Source organism: Ambystoma mexicanum, chromosome 2p (assembly GCF_040938575.1).
Source record: "Ambystoma mexicanum isolate Mex_15411 chromosome 2p, UKY_AmexF1_1, whole genome shotgun sequence".
Lineage (NCBI taxonomy): Eukaryota > Metazoa > Chordata > Amphibia > Caudata > Ambystomatidae > Ambystoma > Ambystoma mexicanum.
In genome coordinates this window covers 496,741,239-496,765,260 of record NC_090923.1, presented here as the reverse complement: position 1 = coordinate 496,765,260, position 24,022 = coordinate 496,741,239, and the positions used below count along the sequence as shown (strand labels likewise).

The 24,022-nt window shown below is 47.9% G+C and overlaps 1 protein-coding gene across 1 annotated transcript in view; it reads right to left on the bottom strand.

Annotated features, from left to right (window-relative positions):
- The window catches only part of SLC6A11 (solute carrier family 6 member 11), a 1,097,166-nt gene that overhangs the window by 671,521 nt on the left and 401,623 nt on the right, over positions 1–24,022 (bottom strand). Inside the window, exon 6 of the mRNA XM_069643914.1 lies at positions 15,025–15,157. Coding sequence (XP_069500015.1) covers positions 15,025–15,157 — 133 coding nt within the window. The remainder of the gene's footprint in view (positions 1–15,024; positions 15,158–24,022) is intronic.

Here is a 24,022-nt window from a genome sequence, read left to right as displayed (position 1 = left end):
CACAGAGAACGGTACTACTAGGCCAGGTGTCATTGAGATCGTGCAAGTGCAGGGGTAGGGGGAATGGGAAAAGTGCAAGAGGAAGGGTGGGGGGGAGTCCAGTACAGGGGAAGTAGCCCGAAAAAATAATACATAGGTCGCCTGGTGGCAACTACAAAGGTAAGTGCAGACAAGTGCTGGGAAGGGAGGGCTATAGGGATAGAGAGACAGTACTGTAGTGCAGGGGTTGCCAGGGAGGCAGTGCAAGTGGAGATTGGCTGGGCCAGGGACCGAGGTCGGTGAGAGTGGCCCAGTTGCAGCTCCTGTGCAGTTCCAGTGGACAATTCTGCAAGGGAGAGGCATAGAGTAAGCAGAAGTAAAGATGAAGGTCTTGAGGTGCTTCCAGAACTGCAGATGCTTCCCCTCAAGTTCAAGTCAGGCCGGAAGTCTGTTCCAGGGGGAGGGCCCTGCTGCAGAGAGAAATCTACCCCCAGCTAGTTGCTCTGAGAAGCGGATGACCCGGACATGCAAGGTGTGCATCACACACACCTGCAAAACAGGCCATGGCCATCACTGTCATGTCACTCAAACCCTCCCAAACATCAACATTACATGGCAAGCAATACCCATACACCAATGCAGTAACGATAAGGTACACATTGCCATGTCCTAAATGTACAGTGGCATCGGACACTGCTGCCTGACTCGGAATCAGATGAAATGACAGACCAACAAAATCTCCCACCCAAAATAAGTCATTTCCAAATGCATTACAACAGTCTTAGACGTAACATCACAATGCATGCCTGTCTACATGCACATTATGCATTGCAAAATCAACACTGCAGCTCATGTGTGCAGTGTCCTACTCCTGCATCACACTGCTCAGCGCACAGCACAGTGAACAGCCATTGTGTGTGATGCACACCCTGAGCATCACATCTAAGTGACAGACCACGTCAAACATCAAATTAGGCATGTACTGGATCCATGATCGGTCACAGAACATGTGCTGCCGGGACACAGTGGGCACCAGAAGGCAAACAGTGTACACGTGGATATGCAAGGGTGGGAGTACATGAAGTGCATCAGAGTGCAAGTGTGTGGTTCTGCAAGGACATGCACTCCACATATGCATGTGCACTCAAGTGACCATCAGTGTTCCCTACACATAACATGTGAACATCCACCATGTGTACACCTCAGCATGTCAAACCACAACTATCCCCTCGCACCTGAAAGGAAAACACAACACATGAACAGGCATTGATCAGCAGAACACAACATGTACATAGGATACCACCATTACTATATCAGAGTTCCCATCACACTGCAGGGCAAGGCAACTATCAACAACAACCCCCCCTCCCTCACAAATGACCATGACCCACTGAACAACTGCACCTGGGTCATGGAGCCTCCAAACCTCAATTCCACCTGGCCACAGGATCACCTTTACCCTTCGTCACCATCTCCCACCTTATGTGTAAAAAGATGCCTGAACCCTCAGAATCCACACTCATTTCCAAAATCACAAAATCCAAGGCATAAAAACGAACCCGAACACCCTCCAGTAGATGACTTGACGTAGCAGTACCTCACAAAGGCCAAGTACTACCACAAAGATGCAACAACCAAGGTAGCACAGCAAAACAATGTCACGACAGGATGTGAGACATGTGTGGTACATGACATAGGATGATGCAAGGTAGCCCGTGTAACACGGAGTTCCTCCTGCAAGGCCTGGCTGGACAACCGCTGCACCTCCCGGCAAGCCTGTAGCTCAGCCGAGATGGTACGCTCAAGCTGTGCAAACCTCTCCTCTGCCTGCTGCCTCTGGGACATCATAAGGACACCCAGAGTGGATCTGAGGGAAGCATACTCCTCCCTCAGGGCATCCATGTGCGCCTCTGCATGAGCAGCAATTGCTTGACGCAGAGACGACATTTCAGCCTGGCGTGCCCTGTCTGAGGCCGTCAAGCCCAGCCTGAGCGAGCGGGCCATGGGCCGTGCCGCCTGCTGCTGGAGAAGCACCTGCGGAGGAGCACAGATCGGGCCACACGCTCCATGCTCTCAGCGATGTTCTCCATTGCTGCCCCCTGCCGTTCGCTCCCACTCAGTATACAGCGGTTGCGCGCGGTGACCGCTTTGCCGGGCTTGACCCCTGCAGGACCCAAGGACCGGGGGTCCTCGCTGTGTTGGCACCGCCTGCGGCTGCACGACTACATGCCCCTGTCGACGTGATGTCCCAGGCACATCAGTGACTGGTGTGGAGGGTGACCCTGTGTCCCGATCCACCACGGGCGGAGGAACCAAGACTGTCTGATCCCTCAGTGCAGGTGTCGCAGACAGAGGAGTGTCCACATCAGAATCACTCACCCCTGACACATGGACTTGATGCTCATCCAACTCAACATGGACGTCAGAGTCGTCATCAAAGCTGGACTCATAGGCAGCGAGAGACAAGATGGACTGCAGCACTTGGGGGTTTTCGTGGCCTACCACCCCACAACCCCCACTAGTGCCGGGTTGATGTGGTGTTACCAACCCTGTGTCTGGCATGACAACACCATCCTCCGCCTCCATTGTGTCATCACCTGAAAAATAGAGAGAAAAAGGTCAATACACATGTCAGAAGCACACGACACACACACACACCGACAGCAAAGGTATCCGGCATACATGTGACACACAACATATGACCTGGCATGCATGCTGGGTCTACTTTGAATAGCTTCTGTGATCAGACCTATTGAAAGGTGGCAGTTTCCATGGAAGTGGGTCTATGCAGTGCAGAAAATGTGTACGCCACTCACTACCTACATGTACAAGCACTACATGGTGTGTGCCAGGAAATGTGAAGGCAGTGCAATGTCAAATTCAGACATCACGTGCATTGTGCATTCAATGTGTAGCATGTCTAGAAGCCAAGCACCCCTCCACCCCAGTACCAAAGCAGGGATGCCTAGCATGGTATCAAAAGGCTGACCATACACCTGTGTATTGACAGGCAGTGTTGACTGGCATCAATAGCTTAATGTGATTCAAATTTCAACACTGCAAATGATGCTGGGACAGTGGGCAGGACACATGATGGAAACTCCGGAGGCCGCCCACGTGTGAAGAAGACACAACAAGAGTTGGACAGAGTCATTGGCCATTGAACAGGCTGAGGCCTGTGAGCCACACAGATTATCAGAGCCTAAACATGTGTGCAACGCAGGACTGAGCCACAGTTGACATGGGAAGGCTGATGAGATGGCAGGCAATGTATGTAACCAAGGACTTATATTACAGTGATCATCCAGTCAAGGACACATAGGGGCATGCGTGCAATGCACATGGAGCATGAATGGGCACTCATGTCCCTGCGGGACATCTGACCCATGCACAGTACAAGTGAGATACCCTGCATCGAGTACTAAGGCTGTACCACACGGCATATGTCTGGCAGATTCTACGCTGGAAGTTAGCATCTACACAGGACACATGAACAAGAAAGTACACATTGGCAAGATTGAAGCAGACCAGTGCAAAGGTGGAACTGGGGTGCAGAGTGGCGGAGGAGGGGCAAGGGAGCATGCCTACATGGAGTCCCGCATGCAGGCAGAGGAGACATGCATGACGATAGCATTGCATTACTTACACATCAGAACCATGTACACGTCACATGTAGCAGCAATCATGCACAACACATCCCACAAGTGAAACACACACGTCCTCAACAAACACGCATCAACACTCACTGGACTGGGCATCAAAGTCCAGCATCCCTCCCACTCCTTCGACCAATTCAGGTGGTATGAACTCCACAACGAGAGCCTCATGCGGAGTGAGTTCTTCCTCCTCTGGTGCGGGCCCACCGCCAGTCACCAGAGTCAAGTTGTAATTTGAGGCACGCTTGGCCTTAGTGCTGCGCTTGATGTCATTCCAATGCTTTTTGCACTCCTGCGCCGTGCGCACCTCATGGCCGAATGAACTGACATGTTCCGCAACATGCTTCCAGTGGGTGTCACGTTGGGCAGCCGTAGTCTGACTATTGGCACCCACTAGCATGTCACGGCTGTGGCCTCGCACGTAGTCCACGAGGAAGTCCAGTTCCTGCTTACAGAAAGGCTTCTTCCTCGACGTGCAGGAGGTCGTGGCTGTGTGTGGGGTCCCAGCCTGTGCTGCAGGTGCAACCTTCCTCCTCTTGGACTGTGGCGCAGACCCTGGCTGGCTCATGCCGCCCTGACCAGTATGGCCAGTGGGTTCGGTGGATTGAGCCAAGGGAGTGGCAGGTGGAGGGATGACCAAAGGCCTGACTTGTGTCAGTGGCATCTGGGTGCCCACTAATGGACCCTGCGCAGCAACATCAGCTGTGGCAGGGTCATTGAGCGCAACGGTCCTGGTTGGCAGACTCACAACCGGGGTGCTGTTGGTTGCATCTGCCCCTGCACTTGCCAATACCCGGCTGTTCGGGGCAGCAGATGACATGACTGCCCCAGGGACTCGTGTCTTAGTCTGAGCAGCCCGGCCTGCCCCTATGGTTTCCCCCCTGGCCTGTTGGAGATCTACCAAGGGCTCTTCAAGTGCCAACACAGCCTGCGCTGGCAGACCCTGAGCCTGGGTGGCGGTGTCCACAGGTGCACCTGCAGCTACCACTACCCTTCGGCCCGTGGCAGTCGATGGAACGGACTGCCGGGTCATATGGGTGCCAGTGCCAGATGCAGGAGCTGCATCCCCCGGAACCACAGGGGATGGTGGCATGGCTGCACCGACACATGGCACAACATTGTGCTCAAGTGGCGCACCCCTGCCTCTTCCCCCTCTGTGGCTGCCCTGGACACCCTGGAGTCCCCCTACTCCCTGGTCACCACGGCCACGTCCCCGACCATGCCCGCCACAAGGAGTACGCCCAGCTGAGGCGCCCCTCACCTTTGGTGGCCTCCCAACCATGGCACAGATGTAGTAGTGCTGGCACAGATGGAGTGGATCCAATGGGAGGTGTACACCACAATTGACCTGGGCAATTGGGGTGAAGGGGGTGGGAAGCAAGATGTTAACAGCCCCCCTGCACCTGCAAGGCTGTATGTGACCCCGGTGATGTGGTGACGGGTCATGCAACGCTCAGGCACCCCAAAACTGCAGTAAAACCGTGCGCACAACCCTGCAGCCTACGTGCGTGGATTCAACCTCCCGCAGTACGCGGTGGCACCCAGTAACACGAATAACGCGTACGCGTGGGACAGGCAGGCTACTATGACATCGAAAATGGGTGCGATACACAGGGGCACCCGCAGTGGGAAAAAGAGCGTGTGCGACTCACCGTCTGACTAGCGCGATGCAGAAAAACACGCGTAGCCAATACCCCCGCCAAAAGAAGAGATATGTCCTTGATAGCTGTGAAGTTGTGATGGCGCGCAAAACAACAGGAAGCATCAACACACGTCGGTCTCCACGAAAGGCACGTACAGCGAACTGCTGGGCCCGCTCACCTTTAACCCGTGCTGAGGGAAACGCACGCGCTCGTCACGTCACTTACGCGCATGGGCCCTTTCCTCGTATTACATGCGGACGTGCAGTTTTTCACGCGCGCTCACGCGCTAAGGGCCTTTGGTCCAATGAAATCGCATATGCGTGCTGCCGTGCATACACGCTAAGGGCCTTTCCTCGTATTACACACGGAAGTGCAGTTTTCCACGCGCGCTTACGCGCATGGGCCCTTTCCTCGTATTACACGCGGACGTGCAGTTTTTCACGCGCACTGAAATGCCCATGCACGTCTGTCACGTCACAGGGGCGCTTGTGCTTGAGGGGCCTTCTGTCCAATGAAAATGCGTATGCGTGCAGACGCGCTTACGCGCTAAGGGCCTTTCCTCGAATTACACGCTGACGTGCAGATTTTTCACGTGCCAAATCACTCCGTATCAAGCTGGCCACGCGTAAGCACACGGAAGACCACGCTCCTGCCCAGAAGGCCGAACTACTGCCCCCCAGAGCCCCGAGCACGCTCCCACCTGCCATCTGCTGCTGCCTGACTGCCTGCTGCCCACGTGCCCTGCCATTTGCTGCCTGCACATCAGCCAGGGGTGCTGTTGCTGTGACCACCCCTGCTGGAACCAAAGACTCGCGACTGGGATTCCATCGCTCCACAGCCAAGCCCCAGGACCCAGTTGCCCACCCACTCCTGCCTCTGGGGTTGTCATGTCGGGGCAAACACCATCTGTGACCACTGACAACCCCCGGCCAGAGAGGCAGAGGGGCACCAGCTTCAGTGCCACCGAAGTTGGTGTTCTGGTGGAGCAAGTCCTGGGGCAGTATGATGCCCTCTTCGGAAGTTCCCGCGCCGACAAGGAAGGACGGACTCGGATCTGGACTGACATCGTGACTGCCATCAATGCGGAGGGGGTGGCAGTCCGCGACTTACAACATGTCAAGAAGCGCTGGGAGGACTTCAGGTCCAGGACCCTGAACAAGGCCTGGCGCCTCTTGAAGGCAGCGGATGCCAAGGGGCGCCGGGGCCACTTGTCGGAAGAACAGATGAGGGTCCTGGAACGCATATCCCCAGCGCTCCCCGTCCAGGTCCTTGAGAAGCAGACCCATCTGGAGTCGAGCGGTGAGTGTACATGCATCCTGATTGTGAGCAGTGCGTGTGGTGATTATTCAGTAGTGTGCAGGTTGCACATCTGTTTGTATGGGGTCGAGTGTGGGTGGGGGTGTACAGGGCCGTGGGGCTGACACATGCGAGGGCTGTAATGTGTGAGACATGGATGGTGCTTGTGTGTGTAGGCTTGCATGCCAAATGCAGTTGTGTGGGCACACATGTTTGGATGAATGTGTATGTGAGTAGACATGTCCGTGATGTCGAGCATGTATGTTGTTTTTGGCTGCATGTATCAGCACTGTGTACATGTGCATGTGTGTGTATTTGACAAGGGTGCAACAGTGATGCAACATGGATGCATGTGACAGCGGTATGTGGAAGCCTGATTGGCAGATGTGACATGGATGCCCGTCTGAACACTGCGACACTTGGCAGAGGTGTACACATGCATGCAAGTGTGGTGATGTGTGTGTACATGTGTGGTGCACTTCCTGTGTTGCATGTGATGTCTGGCTCACCTTTGGCTGCTCATGCTGTTGTATGTGTATGGATGGTGGTGGCAGTTGCGATATGGCTGTGGTATGGCTCATGTGTGCGAGTTGTAATGACATGTTGGGGATTGTGATGACATGTCTGAGGTTTGCCAATGCCACTCATGTACAACTGTCATGTGTGTATGTGTCCATTGTACAGTGCCCTGATGCCTGTGTTTTGTTTCTCCCTGTCTGCAGCGTCAACTGATGAAGAGGGCGGAGAAGGTGCTGTGGAGCACAGCAGCGGGATCCCACCGCCAGCCGGAGACGCAAGGCCCTGTTCCCCTCCCATGTTGTCATATCGTCGGGGAGTGAGGAGTCCGGTGCCGCGTCCCAGGCCGCAGCTGCCGGGGGGAGGTCCAAGAGGCGGAGGTTGGAGTTGGACTCCTCGGCAGCAGAAGGGGCAGCTGGGACCCCACAGGGCCCAACAGGGGAAGATGGCACGGAGTCATCCAGGTTGGTGGGGGTTTGGTGGAGGAGGAGGCCGTGCAAGCACCAGAGACGGGGTCTGGAGGTGGGGATCCCACTGGTGCTAGTGGTGCAGTGCAGGACCAGGGACAGGAGGCAGCACAGGCCGCCGCGGAGGTGCCTGTGTGCAATCCTGTCCCTGATCCTGTCCCTGCATCATCTTGCACCAGCAGGGATGCCTACGTCCAGACCCGTTTTCAGGCAGGGGATGAGCTCATGTCAACTGGCCTTCCTCTGCCTGCGGACGTGGCTATCCAGGTCCGGGTTAAGCCTGTCCTGGCTGGTGTGGCGTTACGTCAACGGGCCATGCGAGGTGACCTGCAGTCTTTTTATGAAGAGACTGCACGTCATCTCGAATGGCTTGTTGACCACGTCAGCCTGCTGGGACAGGTCACCCAGGCCGGATTCCTCCGTCTGATGGGGCTTGCTATGACCCCCTCCTCAACTGGACCCCCTACGTGCCAGTCGTCCTCTGTGCCATCTTCCCACCCATCAGTCACCTGGGTGCTCTGTGGTGCGGCCAGGCTGGTGGAGGAGGCATCCCTGCCACAGTCGGGAGTCGGACGTCCAGCAGGGTTGGCCACATCTACGACAGCACCCCAGCCGGCGGAGGATGTGCAGGCAGCAGGAGGCAGTGCACGGGCAGAGGCACAGCAGCAGCAGCAACGTGGTGGGAGCCATGAAGGCTCGGGGCCTTCAACATCGGAGGGGCAGGCATCGGCCGGAGGGCAGGAGGACCTAGGACAGAGAGTGTCTTCCATGTGGCAGCGGTTGGCCCACGCCATAGATGCGGAGCGGCAGCAGGCGGAAGAGGCACGGCTCACAATGGTCAGGGCGGAGAACTCCATGCGGAGGGCCCTGAGGCGGGCCGATTGCCTCCAGGCAATCCGCAGGGGTTTGGAGGTGGAGACGTCGACGGCCCTGCGGACCCTCTGGGCCATGGAGGAGGACCGCCTCCGGGACATTGAGGAGGAGTTCGATGATGCCCTGGCCCGGGACATCCCCAAGTGAGCCGTGAAACTAGCCCGCTGCCCTTGTACATAGTTATGTAGGTAGTGTTAGGTTTCATTTTTGTTTTTATTTTATTTGGACCTTTCGGACATTGGCCACATTTTTGTATATAGTTTTTTTTATTAGTTAGTGTAGTTAGATAGGTTTCCTTTATTTTGTTGGGATAATGGACCCTGGCTTGTTCCCATGTACATAGTTCACAGTTGGATTGTATTTTTTTTTCACTTTATAACCATAGAGCAATGGCTTTCTTTTTTTATTTCCCATTGGATTTTGTTTTGTGGACATTGACTTTGGACAACATTACTTTGGAATTTTATTTTTGGTTTTGCTTTTTTTAACGGACATGCTTCTTTTCATGTTTGTACATTCACATTTCTGTTTCTTCATTTTTTATTCTATTTATGTTTCCTTTAATACATATTTTTTTTGGTGAACTTCAATGTGTGGTATCTCATTGGTTTCATGCATTTCATGATATGTGTTTTGAGATTCACTGACACCCATTGGGTGTATGTGAGGGAAATGTGTTTGTTTCGGAACTTGCAATTGGTGTTCTGTGATGTAATTGCAAATTATGAGTGGGTGGATGCAATACTCGGGTGGGTGTTTTGCATTTGGAGGCTGACCATAGGGACCAGGGATCTAGATTGTGATGACATGTTGGCTGGGGAACATGAGTTGCACATGGGTGGGGGCCTGCTGGCAGGTGCCCCACAGTGCTGGGGGGTGGGGGTGGTGGGGAACATGAGTTGGACATGGGTGGGGGCCTGCTGGCAGGTGCCCCACAGTGCTGGGGGGTGGGGGTTGTGGGAGAAATGAGTTGGACATGGGTGGGGGCCTGCTGGCAGGTGCCCCACAGTGCTGGGGGGTGGGGGTGGTGGGTAACATGAGTTGGACATGGGTGGGGGCCAGCTGGCAGTTGCCCCACAGTGCTGGGGGGTGGGGGTGGTGGGGAACATGAGTTGGACATGGGTGGGGGCCTGCTGGCAGGTGCCCCACAGTGCTGGGGGTGGGGGTGCTGGGAGACATGGGTGGGGGCCTGGTGGTGGGTGCCCCTGCACTGCTGGGGGGTGGGGGTGGTGGGGAACATGAGTTGGACATGGGTGGGGGCCTGCTGGCAGGTGCCCCACAGTGCTGGGGGGTGGGAGTGGTGGGAGACATGAGTTGGACATGGGTGGGGGCCTGCTGGCAGGTGCCCCACAGTGCTGGGGGGTGGGGGTGGTAGGGAACATGAGTTGGACATGGGTGGGGGCCTGCTGGCAGGTGCCCCACAGTGCTGGGGGGTGGGGGTGGTGGGGAACATGAGTTGGACATGGGTGGGGGCCTGCTGGCAGGTGCCCACAGTGCTGGGGGTGGTGGGAGACATGAGTTGGACATGGGTGGGGGCCTGCTGGCAGGTGCCCCACAGTGCTGGGGGTGGGGGTGGTGGGGAACATGAGTTGGACATGGGTGGGGGCCTGCTGGCAGGTGCCCCACAGTGCTGGGGGGTGGGGGTGCTGAGAGACGTGGGTGGGGGCCTGGTGGCGGGTGCCCCACAGTGTTGGGGGGGTGGGAGACATGGGTGGGGGCCTGGTGGAGGCTGCCCCTGGTGGCTGGGGGGTGGGGGTGGTGGTCGACATGGGTGGGGGCCTGGTGGAGGCTGCCCCTGCACTGCTGGGGGGTGGGGGTGGTGGGAGACATGGGTGGGGGCCTGGTGGAGGCTGCCCCTGGTGGCTGGGGGGTGGGGGTGCTGGGAGACATGGGTGGGGGCCTACTGGGAGGTGCCCCACAGTGCTGGGGGGTGGGGGTGGTGGGAGACATGGGTGGGGGCCTGGTGGAGGCTGCCCCTGCACTGCTGAGGGGTGGGGGTGGTGGGAGACATGGGTGGGGGCCTGGTGGTGGGTGCCCCTGGTGGCTGGGGGTGCAGGGGGACATGCGTTGTTGGGCAGTAGTGCAAGTTGACATGTGGGTTGGCTGGTGGGCATGGCCATGGTGGATGGGGTGCCTGCAGGACATGTGCTGGGTAGGCCCCTGTGGTGTGAGCCACCTGCAGGGGCCGTGGAGGGTGTAGAGGGAACACCTGGGAAGTGCAATTCACGTGTGCTGCTCCCGGCGCACCCCTGTAATACACGTACCCTGATGAGATCGCGTGTGGAACTTCCCGCGCACCCCTGGAATACACGTACCCCGCTCAATCGTGTGTGTAACTTCCCGCGCGCCCCCGAAATACACGTACCCCGCTCAATCGCGTGTGTGACTTCCCGCGCACGCCCGAAATATACGTACCCCGCTCAATCGCGTGTGTAACTTCCCGCGCGCCCCCGAAATACACGTACCCCGCTCAATCGCGTGTGTAACTTCCTGCGCGCCCCCGAAATACACGTACCCCACTCAATCGCATGTGTATTTTCCCGTGCACCCTCGAAATACACGTACCCCGCTCAATCGCATGTGTAACTTCCCGCGCGCCCCCAAAATACACTACCCCGCTCGCACAGGCCCAATTGCTGTATGTTGCCACTTTTGTGATGCGCTGGGACTCTACCGCCTGCCTTCGTGTGGCGGACGTGTTTCAGCTTGTGCGTGTCTTTGGCTGTGCGTGGCTTTGCCCTATTCGATTCCATGAATACGTGTGGTTCGACTGCGTGTGGGCGTTCCGTCTGCTTCCCTGCAGTACATCCCCAGTTACGCCCTTATTTTCGCGCGTTGTTCCCCATTCCGCGCGTTTCGCCCCATGTCCCGCCCACTTTCTGGTGTATGCGCCGAGGTTGTGCGCTTTCACTGTGCGCGTCGCGCACGCCTTTCGGGATGTTGCAGTGACTTGTGCGCCATGCACGGGTTTGGCGCACATCCCGAGGTGTACACGCGCAGGGACTTCAATGAATCGCACGCGTGCGCGTGCGCCTGTTTTTTTTCCGCTTGCGCCTGCTTGCGCCTGCTTGCGCGGAGATTTTCGGCGCACGTTTGTTCCATGAATCGGCCCCAAAGTGTCTCAGGTAGAAGGCAAACTTTGCAGGATTGATCTGACTGGCCATATACGTTTTTGGAAAATTCTTTTGAGGACTGAGAATAAAAGGCACTACATTGCTAATTGAAACGTATGTTTGCTAAATAATTCACTCCCAAGGTCTTTTCATCCCTTCATCCGTTTAAAAATGTTCTCCCTCCACCTCCACTAACCAGTGGTGAAGTGAACAATCCAGCAGCCCCAGTGCAACAGGAGGAACAACACTATTCATCAGGCTCCAGATTAGCTAAATGCTTATGTATGTTTCTAAAAGTTGGCATTAGCAGGTGTCCGTTGCCTCAATTTGTAAGTGCCACATAACCCTACACTCAAGGATATATCATGTTTCCTGTTTTATTCTATTTTCATATAAGATCTATACTACTCCTGACTGACAACAGGTATTACATACATCTTCTTTCTTGGCTAAGGAAACTGTCAGAATAAGCATCAACCGAGTTTATCCCATTGGCCTTCCTTTTACTTTACCATCTTAAGTTCTGGCGCGATGGAGATCTAGCTATCAGTCTGTGAGATCCAACTATCAGTCTGAGAGAATACATCTGAGGAAAAAGAAACAAAAATAAAAAAGGTGTTTTTGGGCACCAGAATTGAGTTACCGTACATCAGCAAAAGATGCACCATTCGACCCTGATGGTCCAGTGGGACCTTAAATTTAGAAGGATGAGATTGATGGGTGAAACAGACTAAACATGTTAGTCTCAAATGGATTGCCTCCTGCTGCTTTCTGCTAATAAGCCAGATCTTGTATCTCTATATTGTGGTGGGTTATGGTGGATGAAGATGACTAGTGGATACATGGTGTGTGTATTTTTATTGTTTCTGTAATTTTTAGACCTCTTTATTATGCCACCAATATGATATATGTGTATAAAGTCAATTTATTTTTGTTTTTGTTTTGCACATATAGCAATACATTATTCATTTCAAGTTAACAAATTAAACAAGACAATAACTTTAAAACTCATTAAATTCCAATAGCCTTTTAAATGTAACTGTATCACACAAATAAGGGATGTCTACAGTGTTCACCAAGATCCACAAAGCTGTTTGTTGCATACCTCACTATCAGTGTGACAAGGTTACCTGGGCCATATCGGCAGGTTTTCTTCATTTGTGTTATAGAGGCTTGGATAACCTTTTTGATTATAAATGGGTTTGAGCCAATGAGAGTTTTTTCATATGAACGCAACTAAGTTCTTGAACTCCTGGTCTGAAGATATTCACTTTACTCAGGATCGTATGATCTTCACACAATGTTGTTTTAATTGAATTTGTTTGTTGGACTCAACCCAATAGTTTCTTTTTCCTCTATTCTTTGATACCTCTACTCATTTTCACTGCTTTATTTATATTGGTCAGGTAACACTATATAAATCAATCGAAATAAAATTGGTTAATAGTTGATATCGATGAAGTCATATAATTAATTAAGAGCTGAGATGTTCTCACCTCAAATACTTTACCACCTTCATACTGCTAACTGTTCATTATATCCTTTATTCAGACCTGAAAGTTGAGACTTGGTTTCCAGCCAAAGTCATAAAGTCTTTACAACACCCTTCTTACTCATAGATTCAGCCATCTCCTGCATAATGTTTCAGCATTCTCAGTCAAGGGAGCACCATAAGATCCTTTTTGAGGTAAGAACTTTGGAGGGGCTTGAGTATGTTTCTTTAATAAGAGCCTTGGCTCAACCAGTGGTGCAGTAAGACTCACCGACCCACGATGAATCTGAGCATGCATATTATGAATAGTAAACCCCCTGTTGTCTGAAAAATTGCTCATTAGAAAGCTCCAAACATCCCTCAGCCACAAGAAACTATATAACACGTTAGCAATCTTCTGAATATACACCTCAAAGTAGCCTTGTTTGAAGGTTGCCAAACACCTGGGATCTCCTATGTGCTCACCGTCCCAAAAAAATCCATTAAAAAGCAAAAATTGTGTATCTCTATTGAGCTTAATCGGATCAACAGTCATTGGGCACTATGAAATCTCAAAGTAAACAATAAGCCTCCCACAGTCTCAATTGAATCAACCACCCAATGACCACAGCCACTTCCAAAATGTGTTCCTTAACATTGGGATCATCACCCAAAATAATTAACTAAGCCTGAATAGTTGACTAAACTGACGGCATGACATATTTTCTTGTTTTCCCTGATGAGATCAGAACGCCCCAATAAGGCTATGCTGAGCTCTCTATAAGGTGGTGCTTCACCTCTGCCTGTTGGGACCCGCTGAGCCTTCCTCGGCCACCTTTGGACATGAAGACCTGCTTCACAATTATACTGCCTGCCAATGATGAGCTACCCAGGGGAACAAATGTTCTCTTCTAACATTTTGCAATTAAATGATTATCACTTAATCACCATTGCTGGCTTTTTAATCTTTGCAATCATTAACACTGGTGAGGGGCCTGGCCATACAATCCCTGTATAGAGATACTCAGTAGTATAATTTCCCTGATGACTAAGTTATCCCAGATCAATTATTGATCACTGGTTCTGAAAAAGTAACACAAGTTCTGTGGAAAAGTGTTCTTGTGTTCCATGTGTACATGTGTTGCCATTACCACATATTCCTCTGGTCTGATTTAATACACGATGTTTAGCATAATTGAAGTATCCAAGTTCCCAAATGAACTGGGTGTTTGTCATTCAGTTAGACCCACTTGTGGATTGTGTAAGGGATTGCTGCCTTTATGATTTAGTGCATAGACGTTACACAAGAAGTGTTTTCAAAGGCAAACGTGCAAATACCCAACTGCTAATAAGATTTGATTTGACAGCCATATGTAAATGTATTTCTACTGCTTCTGAATAATCAAAACAATATCGTGTTTGCCCTTTTGACATGACAGACAGCATTTAAGCAGTTAAGCTCTATGACATTTTCCAGGGTGTTCCAATATTTCTTTCAAAAAGGAGAAGTTGAGTTTTAATCATTTTTTTCAGAATATTGCAGCACCAGATCCTCATCAAATTTCACAGTTTAGATTCCCGAAACATACATGGTTTGCTTTTGTCCAGTTAGCTAAACACAGTTGTCTGTTTGCTTCATCATTTATGTAATCAGGCGTCCTGTTTGGTTCACTGAAACACACGAATGTGGGCCTGATTTACAAATGCGTTTTTTCAATGCGAAGATCCCCTTAAAAACGCTTTGTAAATCAGGCAGTGTGTTCAAAAGAAAATGTGCATAAAAGAAATGAGGAATATTGATTTGGAAAAACTCGCAATAATCGTTATACAGTGTGAACTACCTTGATTGAAATTTAAAGAAAAAATAAGCAAATGAACACATCAAAATTTTCATGTTTCAAAAGGTAAGCTGAGAAGAGTTGCCCCTTAGACTAACCAACCTTCTGCTCTTTTGATGGGTGGAATAGAACATACAAATCTTTTAAAATTGATATTAACTGCCACACTCACCTTTCCAGTAGACTTTGTTCCTTTCCAAATACAGAAGTAGCAGACAGTCCATGCACTGAGCAGGCACAATGCCAATTCCCAGCGCAGATTTCCAATGTGTTCAATTCCACTTGATATTCCCAGGACTCTACGTCTGGGAGAAGAATAAGCAATACATAAGCGTATATTAAGATACTATGCTTCAAAACTGCAATGCTTTATTTCGTGCACATATTGGAAATCAACATAAAGCCATTTGCATAGTTCAGAAGAAAAGAGTCACACAGGAAGAAATGTACTCATGCAAAATATAGCATCCACACATTGCTCCTAGTACCCGATGCAAACCGTGTACATTGAGATTGGCTAGGTCCACATACAAATTCGTCCTGATTCATGAAGAACAACATTAGTGGCAGAATGCTCCTGGGTGAGATAAAAAGGGCAAAAGGGTAAAAGATATAGGTACAGGTTTAACTAAAAGGGTGAAAGAAGGTACATGTTTTCAGGGAAAATAGTTATTAGAAAAGTTAACTGGCCTTCAGCATGGACAGAGTACCATGGACCAATGTTTTAGATTCTGTTCGCTTCGCAAACATATATTTCTTTAAGAAAGACTAATGTGTATGCTTGTTTTGTAGATCTTAAATCTGTCGTTGATGGCGTCAGTAGGTAGAATATGGTGCTCATTGTCCTTGGTCAGAGCTATCATCTCTAGCTACAGAATTAATTTCTCAAGAAGCAGTGTTTGCCAAAAAGTATGTCAAATGTTTGGGGTTAGATTGGATTGATGTAACGAGGGAACTGAAGCTCAGGCCGATTTTATTCTCGATTATAATCTGGTCTTTCCCTACCTTATGTAAATATTGAGGCGGCCTATTCAACATTCTGAACCAAGATGGGGCACATCATTGCCTTGGTGTAGACACATTAAGAGTGCCCAAAGAACTCGAGGTCTGACTGATCTTTAGAATACTCCTACCAATATTAAGGGCAATACACACAACTCTGATCAGAACTCTTTACAAGGAAATGTACAATTGCAGACTGCCAAAGGAGTGGGCTTTTTCATGTGTATTGGTCTATAATAATGGTATGGTATGGTAATTTTTACTTATATTATTTATATAGCGCCTATACACAAGCAAGTGTTTCAAATCACTCAAGGAGGGAGGGAACACGGGGAAAAAACAAGTCACTGAGAGCCCTTGAATTTCTGAGACGATAACGGTCTGCACAGGCAGATTAAGTGAATATGAAACATTTAACAGTTTAGATACAGCAAATATCAATAATGCAACCTCACTTTAAGGCTTATCTTGATCTTATACAGCCACACTATATAAGATCTTTGTATATGAGATTTAGCTTTGGCACCATACCATTTGGATGTGTACAAAAGGTCTGGAATGCTGCACCCAATGAGTGTTGCTTGTTTTGACCTGGAGTAGTAGAATCATATTATCATTTCCTATTCTTTTGGTTCTCGTTCAAACATGTGAGTCTAGCCTATTTGCTTCCTTTTTTGAGAAATCAAGGTGTTAGATATACGAGTGACTCTATGCAGATGTGCGAATCGTCTTCCGAGGCTATGATCTTCTTAGCTCTTTCCAGTGTCATATATAAATGTTAATGTCAATGTTAAAGGACATTTGTACCGCACACTATCACCACCGGAGTGGTCCCCTGGCGTTCTGGCAGCTCTGAAAGAGGGAGTTAGTGGGAGGAAGCTGGAAAAGTGCAAGAAAGCAGTGATGTGCTGTTGATGGCCTCAGCCCGGTGGCTCCGTTGGCTGGGCCTGGGTGTTTGCGGCCGGTAGACGTTGTGTACTGTTGTGCAAGTCTATGTGTGTTTTTTGTTTTGTTGTTGTAATGTAGTGAAGTTTGTGCAGATTGTTGTGTTGTAGGTTTGTGGTTGTTTTTGGTTTGGAGTTTGAGAGGTGTATGCAGAGGGAGAAATTGTTAGTGGATTGCTTAGTTGGCATTTCTGTCTTGAAGTGAGGAGCTGGGTTTGTGTGATCTGTCCAGATGTGGTGTGGGAGCATTTCTGTGCCTCTGTCCTGATCTCGGCTTGTCTGGTATTCAGCATGGCTTCACATAGGCAAAAAGGCTAGTGCTATTATGATATAATATACTTTTGACTACATGTGACACTGGAATTGATCTGACCTTATTGCTTCTTTTGTGTTTTACTCAGTTTAAAATTGCATCTTGTACATTAATATATGTATAAATTGATGTGTACATTTTATATTTGTCTGTCCGTATTTGTGCTGCTTTCATGGCAACTCTCGAATTAAAGTAAGTCAGAACAATGTTAGCCCGTGAGTTTCTCCTTTTTGTGATCAAGATGCTTCAATTGCATTTATAGTTGTGCACAATCATTTGAAAATGTTATGTTAATAGAGTAATATCTTCCATCCACTACCAGGGTCACTCTATTCCATTAATGATGCAGCTGGTGTGACCCACAACTTCAAAGAAAGACCCTGGTTGATTAACTGAAGTATCACTGGTGATTATGCAGTACTCTCACCAGAGTGATCTTGAACCTGTTGATGGAATATTTTAACTACCATCAACATTGCATAGCATTGGATGTGAGATAGGCCCCTTCCATTATGAGATTCCTATAAAATGGCAATCACGGACCCTTCTGTTGAACGAATCATAGAAATATGTGTACTCCTCTCAGTCTATTAATGTACACATATAATGTTGTGGAGAAATATGAGATGATTGTGTACAGTCTGCTGGATTAAAAATCATTGAAGCAGTCAAGTGGATGTGTTTAAAATTTGGCAGCTTCCTGTTAACTCACATTGTTTTATTCATTAGTCACCGATGCTGGTTGGCAGAATCTAAGCAGTTTAAAAATTGGATGCTCGATTTACAGTAAAGATAGCCCCTCTTTCTGTTTTGGTGTCATTAGAATAGAATTCATGGCCGACATGATTGTTGCTGTTTGGAAAGCTATCATTATTGCCTACCACACATTGGCTGATTCGATGAATGAGACATCTGCTAAATACTATTCCATCTTCTTAGGCTGAACCTGAAATGACTCAGAATGAACAACCAGGAAGCCCTTTGTTAGCTTGAGGTGAGAAATTAACACATCCCCCAAACGTGGATGGGGTTACTTTTATGGGAAAACCTAATGCATGTACATCTCCAAAGAGCATGCTACTATGGGTGGACAAACTAGAGGAAGGTACATCTTGGTGAAGACCTTTAGCTATGGTAGTGCTAAAGCATCAATGGTGCTCAAGAAAAAAACATTTGTATAATTAATTCCCTGCATACCATTCTCTACCTGTACTCTACATACCATCCTGGAGATTTAGGGCTCTGTGTATTATACTAAAAGTGAGATGAAACATCAATATAAACAGGTCATGATTCGATCCGAGCAGATTAAATCCACCAATCACTTTTTAGAATGTACCTTTAAATGCAGTGGCATATTATTCCAAGGATATATGTTGGAGTTGTTGGCAGTTCAATGTCTGCTTCTTTGGTGTACAAGCCTAGATTCCAGGAGGGTGTATGAACCTTCCCTCAACTGTTTCTGAGGCACAAAGAGATACCACTTTCTGTAAGACCACCATAGACTTTATACAAACTCTGCCCTGGGGAACAAAGCTCCAACTTCTAGTACACATCTGTACCACTCAGGGTTTTGGTATGCCTGAAAGAGCAGCCAGGCATAACTTAGTCTTATTTTAGGAGGTGCATTGTAGGTTAGGTTATATTTTAGTACAAATAACTTAGTGCATACATAGGTCGAAAGGAACATTTACACACTTAGCAGTTATATGAAAATATGGTGTATTCTATATATACACAGGGCAAAGATACATCTTCAGTAAGGTGTTCATTACTAGCAAACACATTAGAAAAACAATGCAGTTATTCAGGTGAGTAAAGTACACTGCAAAAACGTATAAAATGATGCAATTCACAGGTAAGTAAAAATATTGTTATAGCACATTTAGGGTATTTTGTTTCCAGAAAACCATGAATGAACATGACCAATAATAGCGGAAAAATTGTAATAATGTTCATAAACCTAGGGCTTTATCAGTTCATCCCTATCTTGTTATGTGTTCCTCAAAGTCAGATTGGAGGGCACATGCAGGCACAATTGCAGACAAGTCAGCACTCATTCTACATTCAAACTTTGAGGGGTGGCTGTGCTTTTAGGACATCCAATTTCCCAGCTGAAACTGGTACCATGCAGGCATGCCAGAAGACAAAGACCAGCAGAGTTTTGGGATCTTCCCATGCCTACTTACTGTCCTCACAGACACCCTGGGTCCTTGGCAGGCTTCTCTCTAAGGATTCCCGCCAAAGACAAAAGACAAACCAGGATCTCCCCCACCCAGCACGTCAGAAGAAGGACCGAGAAAGGACAAACAACCAAGAAATGGCAAAATAAGAAAATAGTCACCATTTTGAGTCAATTGGACCCTTGTGTGAATTACTGTGGCTGTGAACACAGCCAGGGTAGGAAAAATATGTGCAAGTTGGTAGAACATGTTCACTGTCACCAGCCATTCAGGTTTGCTTGTCACTGTAACATAAATGTTACAGGAGCAGTGAGAAAGAAGATACAGTGTAACCCCTCAGCACTCTACATAAGGTGTTATGTGCTGATCTCACAATATAACATGTAGAAATGATAAAAAGTATCCCTCTAACCTTGGGAACGTGTTTTTATTACATAACAAATGCAATAAAATAAAAATGGAAGCCCAAGGGGCTCCCCTGCAACACTGCACAGAAAGTTCTGTGTGCTTCAAAAGTAAATTACAGATTCCATAGACACTTGGAGGAAAGAATGAGTGAGTGGGGAAAATGATTCCCACTCACTCAAGGGACTGACCAAACAATCCAGAAGTCCAGCAGAAGGTGCTGGGTGACTCACAGGTGTAGGAGATTTGGCATGCACATGAACGATCTACCTACCATGAGTGGATAGACAATACATGCAGGGAGAGCATATCTCTCTGGTTCCGCCATGCATGAAGTGACATTCTAAAATGGTGACATACCATGTAGATGAACACTTTGGGAAGAGTAGCAGGGGCCGTAAGAGAGTTTCCCCTAGTTAGAAATACAACAATTAATTTTCACAACTAAAAAACATGTCAAAAATAATAGAGTTAAATAGAAGAGGTCCCAGGAGGTGAGGACAACACCCTATGTAAACCACTAGCATTCAGACAATTGACTGAGTGTTTGGAAGCATAGGAGGAGTGTATTAGAGCGTTTTAATGGTGAATGCAGGAGGTAGCTGAATTGGATAAGAAAGAAGGGGGATGTTGAGGGGATGCTAGAGGGCAGGGATATTTAAAGGGGGAGTGGAGAGTAATGTGGCTGAGAAGAACATCGAGGAGGAGAGCAGGAAGGGAAAACATCAAAAGGAAAGATGTGATTGTATTCAAATATAAAGCAAGAGAGGACGGAGAAGGAAATGTAAAATGGGTTGGCTATTATAGCAAGAGAAGAGAGGTAGGTTGTTATTCGGGGGACAAGAACCTCAGACATGGAGATGTGGAAACTATGAAGAACAAGGTTGTAAGAAATATCTGGAGGCAGAAACTAACAATGCACAGGAGATACTTGATAAGGTGCCAGGATCGATGGGGAGAGGTACAATGGGGAGAGGTTGGTGGAAAATAAGATGCAGAGAAAGAGGATGAGGGTAGGGACAGCAGAAAGGAAGATAAATACGTTAAGGAGAAAAGCAGGAACAGTGCAAGACATACATGAGAAAACTGAGGAGGCGTGGAGGCACATGCAGGTGGAAGGCTCCAAGAAGGCACATGAGACAGTTAAGGTGGAACACAGGGTTTAGGAGAGGACATGGACAGGAAAATCCCTCTTAGCCACAAAGCTATTGTGATTTACCAAGGAGGAAATAGAACTATGAGGCTAAGAAAGGAAGGTGGCGAATGTAACCTGACTCTGCCAGTAGATCATCACAGTTTCCAGCACCGTGATGTGAGGTATGTAGCTCACCCTGCCTTTATTTAGCCCTAGCTTGGTATGCTATTCACACTTAAATGTGCAGGCAACCAGGGGACACTCTGATAGATGTAAAGGAGTTTACTGTTAATGCAGGATGAGATGTAGAGAGGCTGAACCCAAGGAGCAATGAACCAAGAAAAAAGTGCCGGGCCACTCATTTCTACAGACTGTGAGTTACTAGAAAGGAATGATATCCCAGGAAGGCAATCCTGGATTGAGGAATACAATTCCTTAAGAGTTTATTGAACCCAGAGATTTAAACGTTCATCCCCCTCATAGTGAAGACCCAGGCTGCTGAATTATATTTCAGTTGTTGGTCCACTGCATAACAAGTTTTAACACCTGTATTTGTTAAACGACAAGAGGACTATATATATTTATTGAACTATAATTTGCATCTAAGGACATGATGACGCCTCCCAGGACAGGATCCCCAGATCAATGGGCATGAGTCTCTGAGAGTTGATATTCAACTCTAAATCGGAGCTATCCTGATTCATAGGCACACGGTTTGTGGGATATTAAGGAAAAGACTCCACTGTTTCTCACCAATAGGTAATAAATGAACGTTCTATAGACCTTGGAAAGGGCTGTGAGGCACTACCTGTTTGGTTTTGGCCCCAACTGTGTAACTACTCTTAATTAATCTTTGTTTTAAGTTCTTGATTCTGTTTCTGTTCTCTATAAAGAAGTGTGCATTAGTGATCTAACACAGTGTTGCCAAAAGTGTATGGGAGGACAGTACGTTAAGGTTGATGAAGGAAAAAGTGTTCACTCTTTTAATCTTTCAAAATACGATCACATATGAGGGTGGGAATGGTTGAAGAGTGTGTTTCCGGCATTTGAGAGTACAGCACCATGAATAAGCAAGATGGCCTGCTGGAACACCAGGGGCCATTCCCACTGTTTGTCTAAAGACGGTTCGTTGGGATTATTGTTGAAGTACGAAATATGTATGCTCCAATAGACCTGGTTAATGTCACCAATGCATCTAGATGGTTACCAACCTTACCAGGTGAATGCTAAAAAAGGGTAACAGAGGACGCCCATATGGTTGCCTAATAAAAGGAATCAAAAACGACCTACACCCTATCCGCATTGAAACAGAAGTCAAACATGAGAATGTAATAACGGTAGAAGAAGCGCTCAAAACTGGTCAGGTTGGTAAACGAATATTGATACTTAACATAGAAATGAAGCACCAAGTGATTCAGTTTCAGACAATTTCTTGGACGCCAGAGATAGGGAACTTGCACAGTGGGTCAACTCACTGGAAAACGGCATGATACTAGTTAAGGATGACTTAAATGCAAGGTATTTTTATAAGGATCTGTCTGTACCATAGAAGTATGTACTGGAGAAGTGTACGATGATTCATAAATATATAAATGCACAGGTGAGGCAATGGGGGAATTTTATGAAGGGGTGGGAGCTGATGTTACAAAATGGATGTACTAAAATGATTGTCCAGGAAAGAGCACATGGTAGAGTGGGTCGAATTTGGTTACATAAGATTACTCTTTTGGAAGTAAAACTTTGTTGGAAAATGTTGAACATTTACAGGTAGCCCCTAACCAATATAGAGACCACGTGATTCTCTCCCTCAGTTTGAATGTTGGTGTAAATGGAGCCGGAGCAACCCATGTTGGAGAAGTTTCAAATGCAAAGATACAAAAAGCCTGTACGAGATCTATAACATTGACATCATTGTTCTGTCTAAGCGCTATGATTTGACTCCAAATAAGATTGAATTTTGGCACAAGGAGATGGCTTAAAGTGAGCAAGGGCTAAAAGGCTAACTTCATTTAGTAACTAGCAAGCAATGGAAAAATCCCTTTGACATTAATATACGCAAACCGAATGCGTAAGGATATAAAGGGGATTAATAAAACCAGTTGCCCCAAGTTAAAAGCTCTAGTAATAATCAGGAAAAGGAAACATGTGCAGTTCAATTGGTTGAGGAGACATAAGGAATCTATGAAAAATGGCAGCGATACATTAATATGTTGCTAAGTCGTAACACTCGCTCATTGTGGCAAGTGCTGTCAATAGCAAAAGGGAATAGATCTACCCAAACTATACATCCATTTACAGAAGTATTATGGCAGAAGCATATAAATCTGGGATGTTTCCAGTAACACTCCCAACGGCACTTACGAGAGGCGATATTGTGCTCTGGCCCCTCAACATTGCTCATGAAGAAATCGTAAAGGCAATAGTAACCTTAAAAGTTTCCCGAGCCCCCAGTCTGGCAAACATTATTCTTAAGAAAGAACCAGAAAGGTGGGCTAGTGTCCTGCATCTCTTGTTTGAGACAGTTTGCAGGGAGTGTGGTGTACCAGATACATGGCAGCGGTTAATAGTGTTGCTGATGTACAAGAAATGAGATTGATCAAGTCCTGGCAACTACAGACAGCTGTCCATGTTGGATGACAGAGGTAAACTACTTGCCTCCTTTGTATTGAAAGAGTTGCAGGAATGGACTAAGATAAACAAAATCTTATGCCCCTTCCAGTACCGTCTTGGGTCAGCCACAGCACATAACATCAGACTGTTGGACACTTTGATGCGGGAAGCTCGTTTAGGCAAAGGTTAATCTCTATATATTACTTACATAGACTTCAGCTCCGCTTTTGATCAGATAAAGCGTGACATTTTGTGGCAGAAAACGAGGCAATTGGGATGTCCTGAATGGTTGTGCACATAGTCATCACTAGCGCCCATGTATTCATGAATAATTAAGGATTGTTGTCAGCACTGTGTTGATAAACAAGGGAGTCAAGCAAGGTTTTGTGTTGGCTCTGCTGTTTAGCAGACCTTTCACAGTATTTGGGAAAAAGTGCCAACTCTCCCCCAAAATAGGAGGCACAAAAGAAGTCTCAATTTTATTTCCAGACAAATTGGTCATCTTTGACTAGACTTATTCTGGTATGAAGAAGATGATCAATGAGTTGGGTAATTATGCAGCAGAAAACGATCTGACC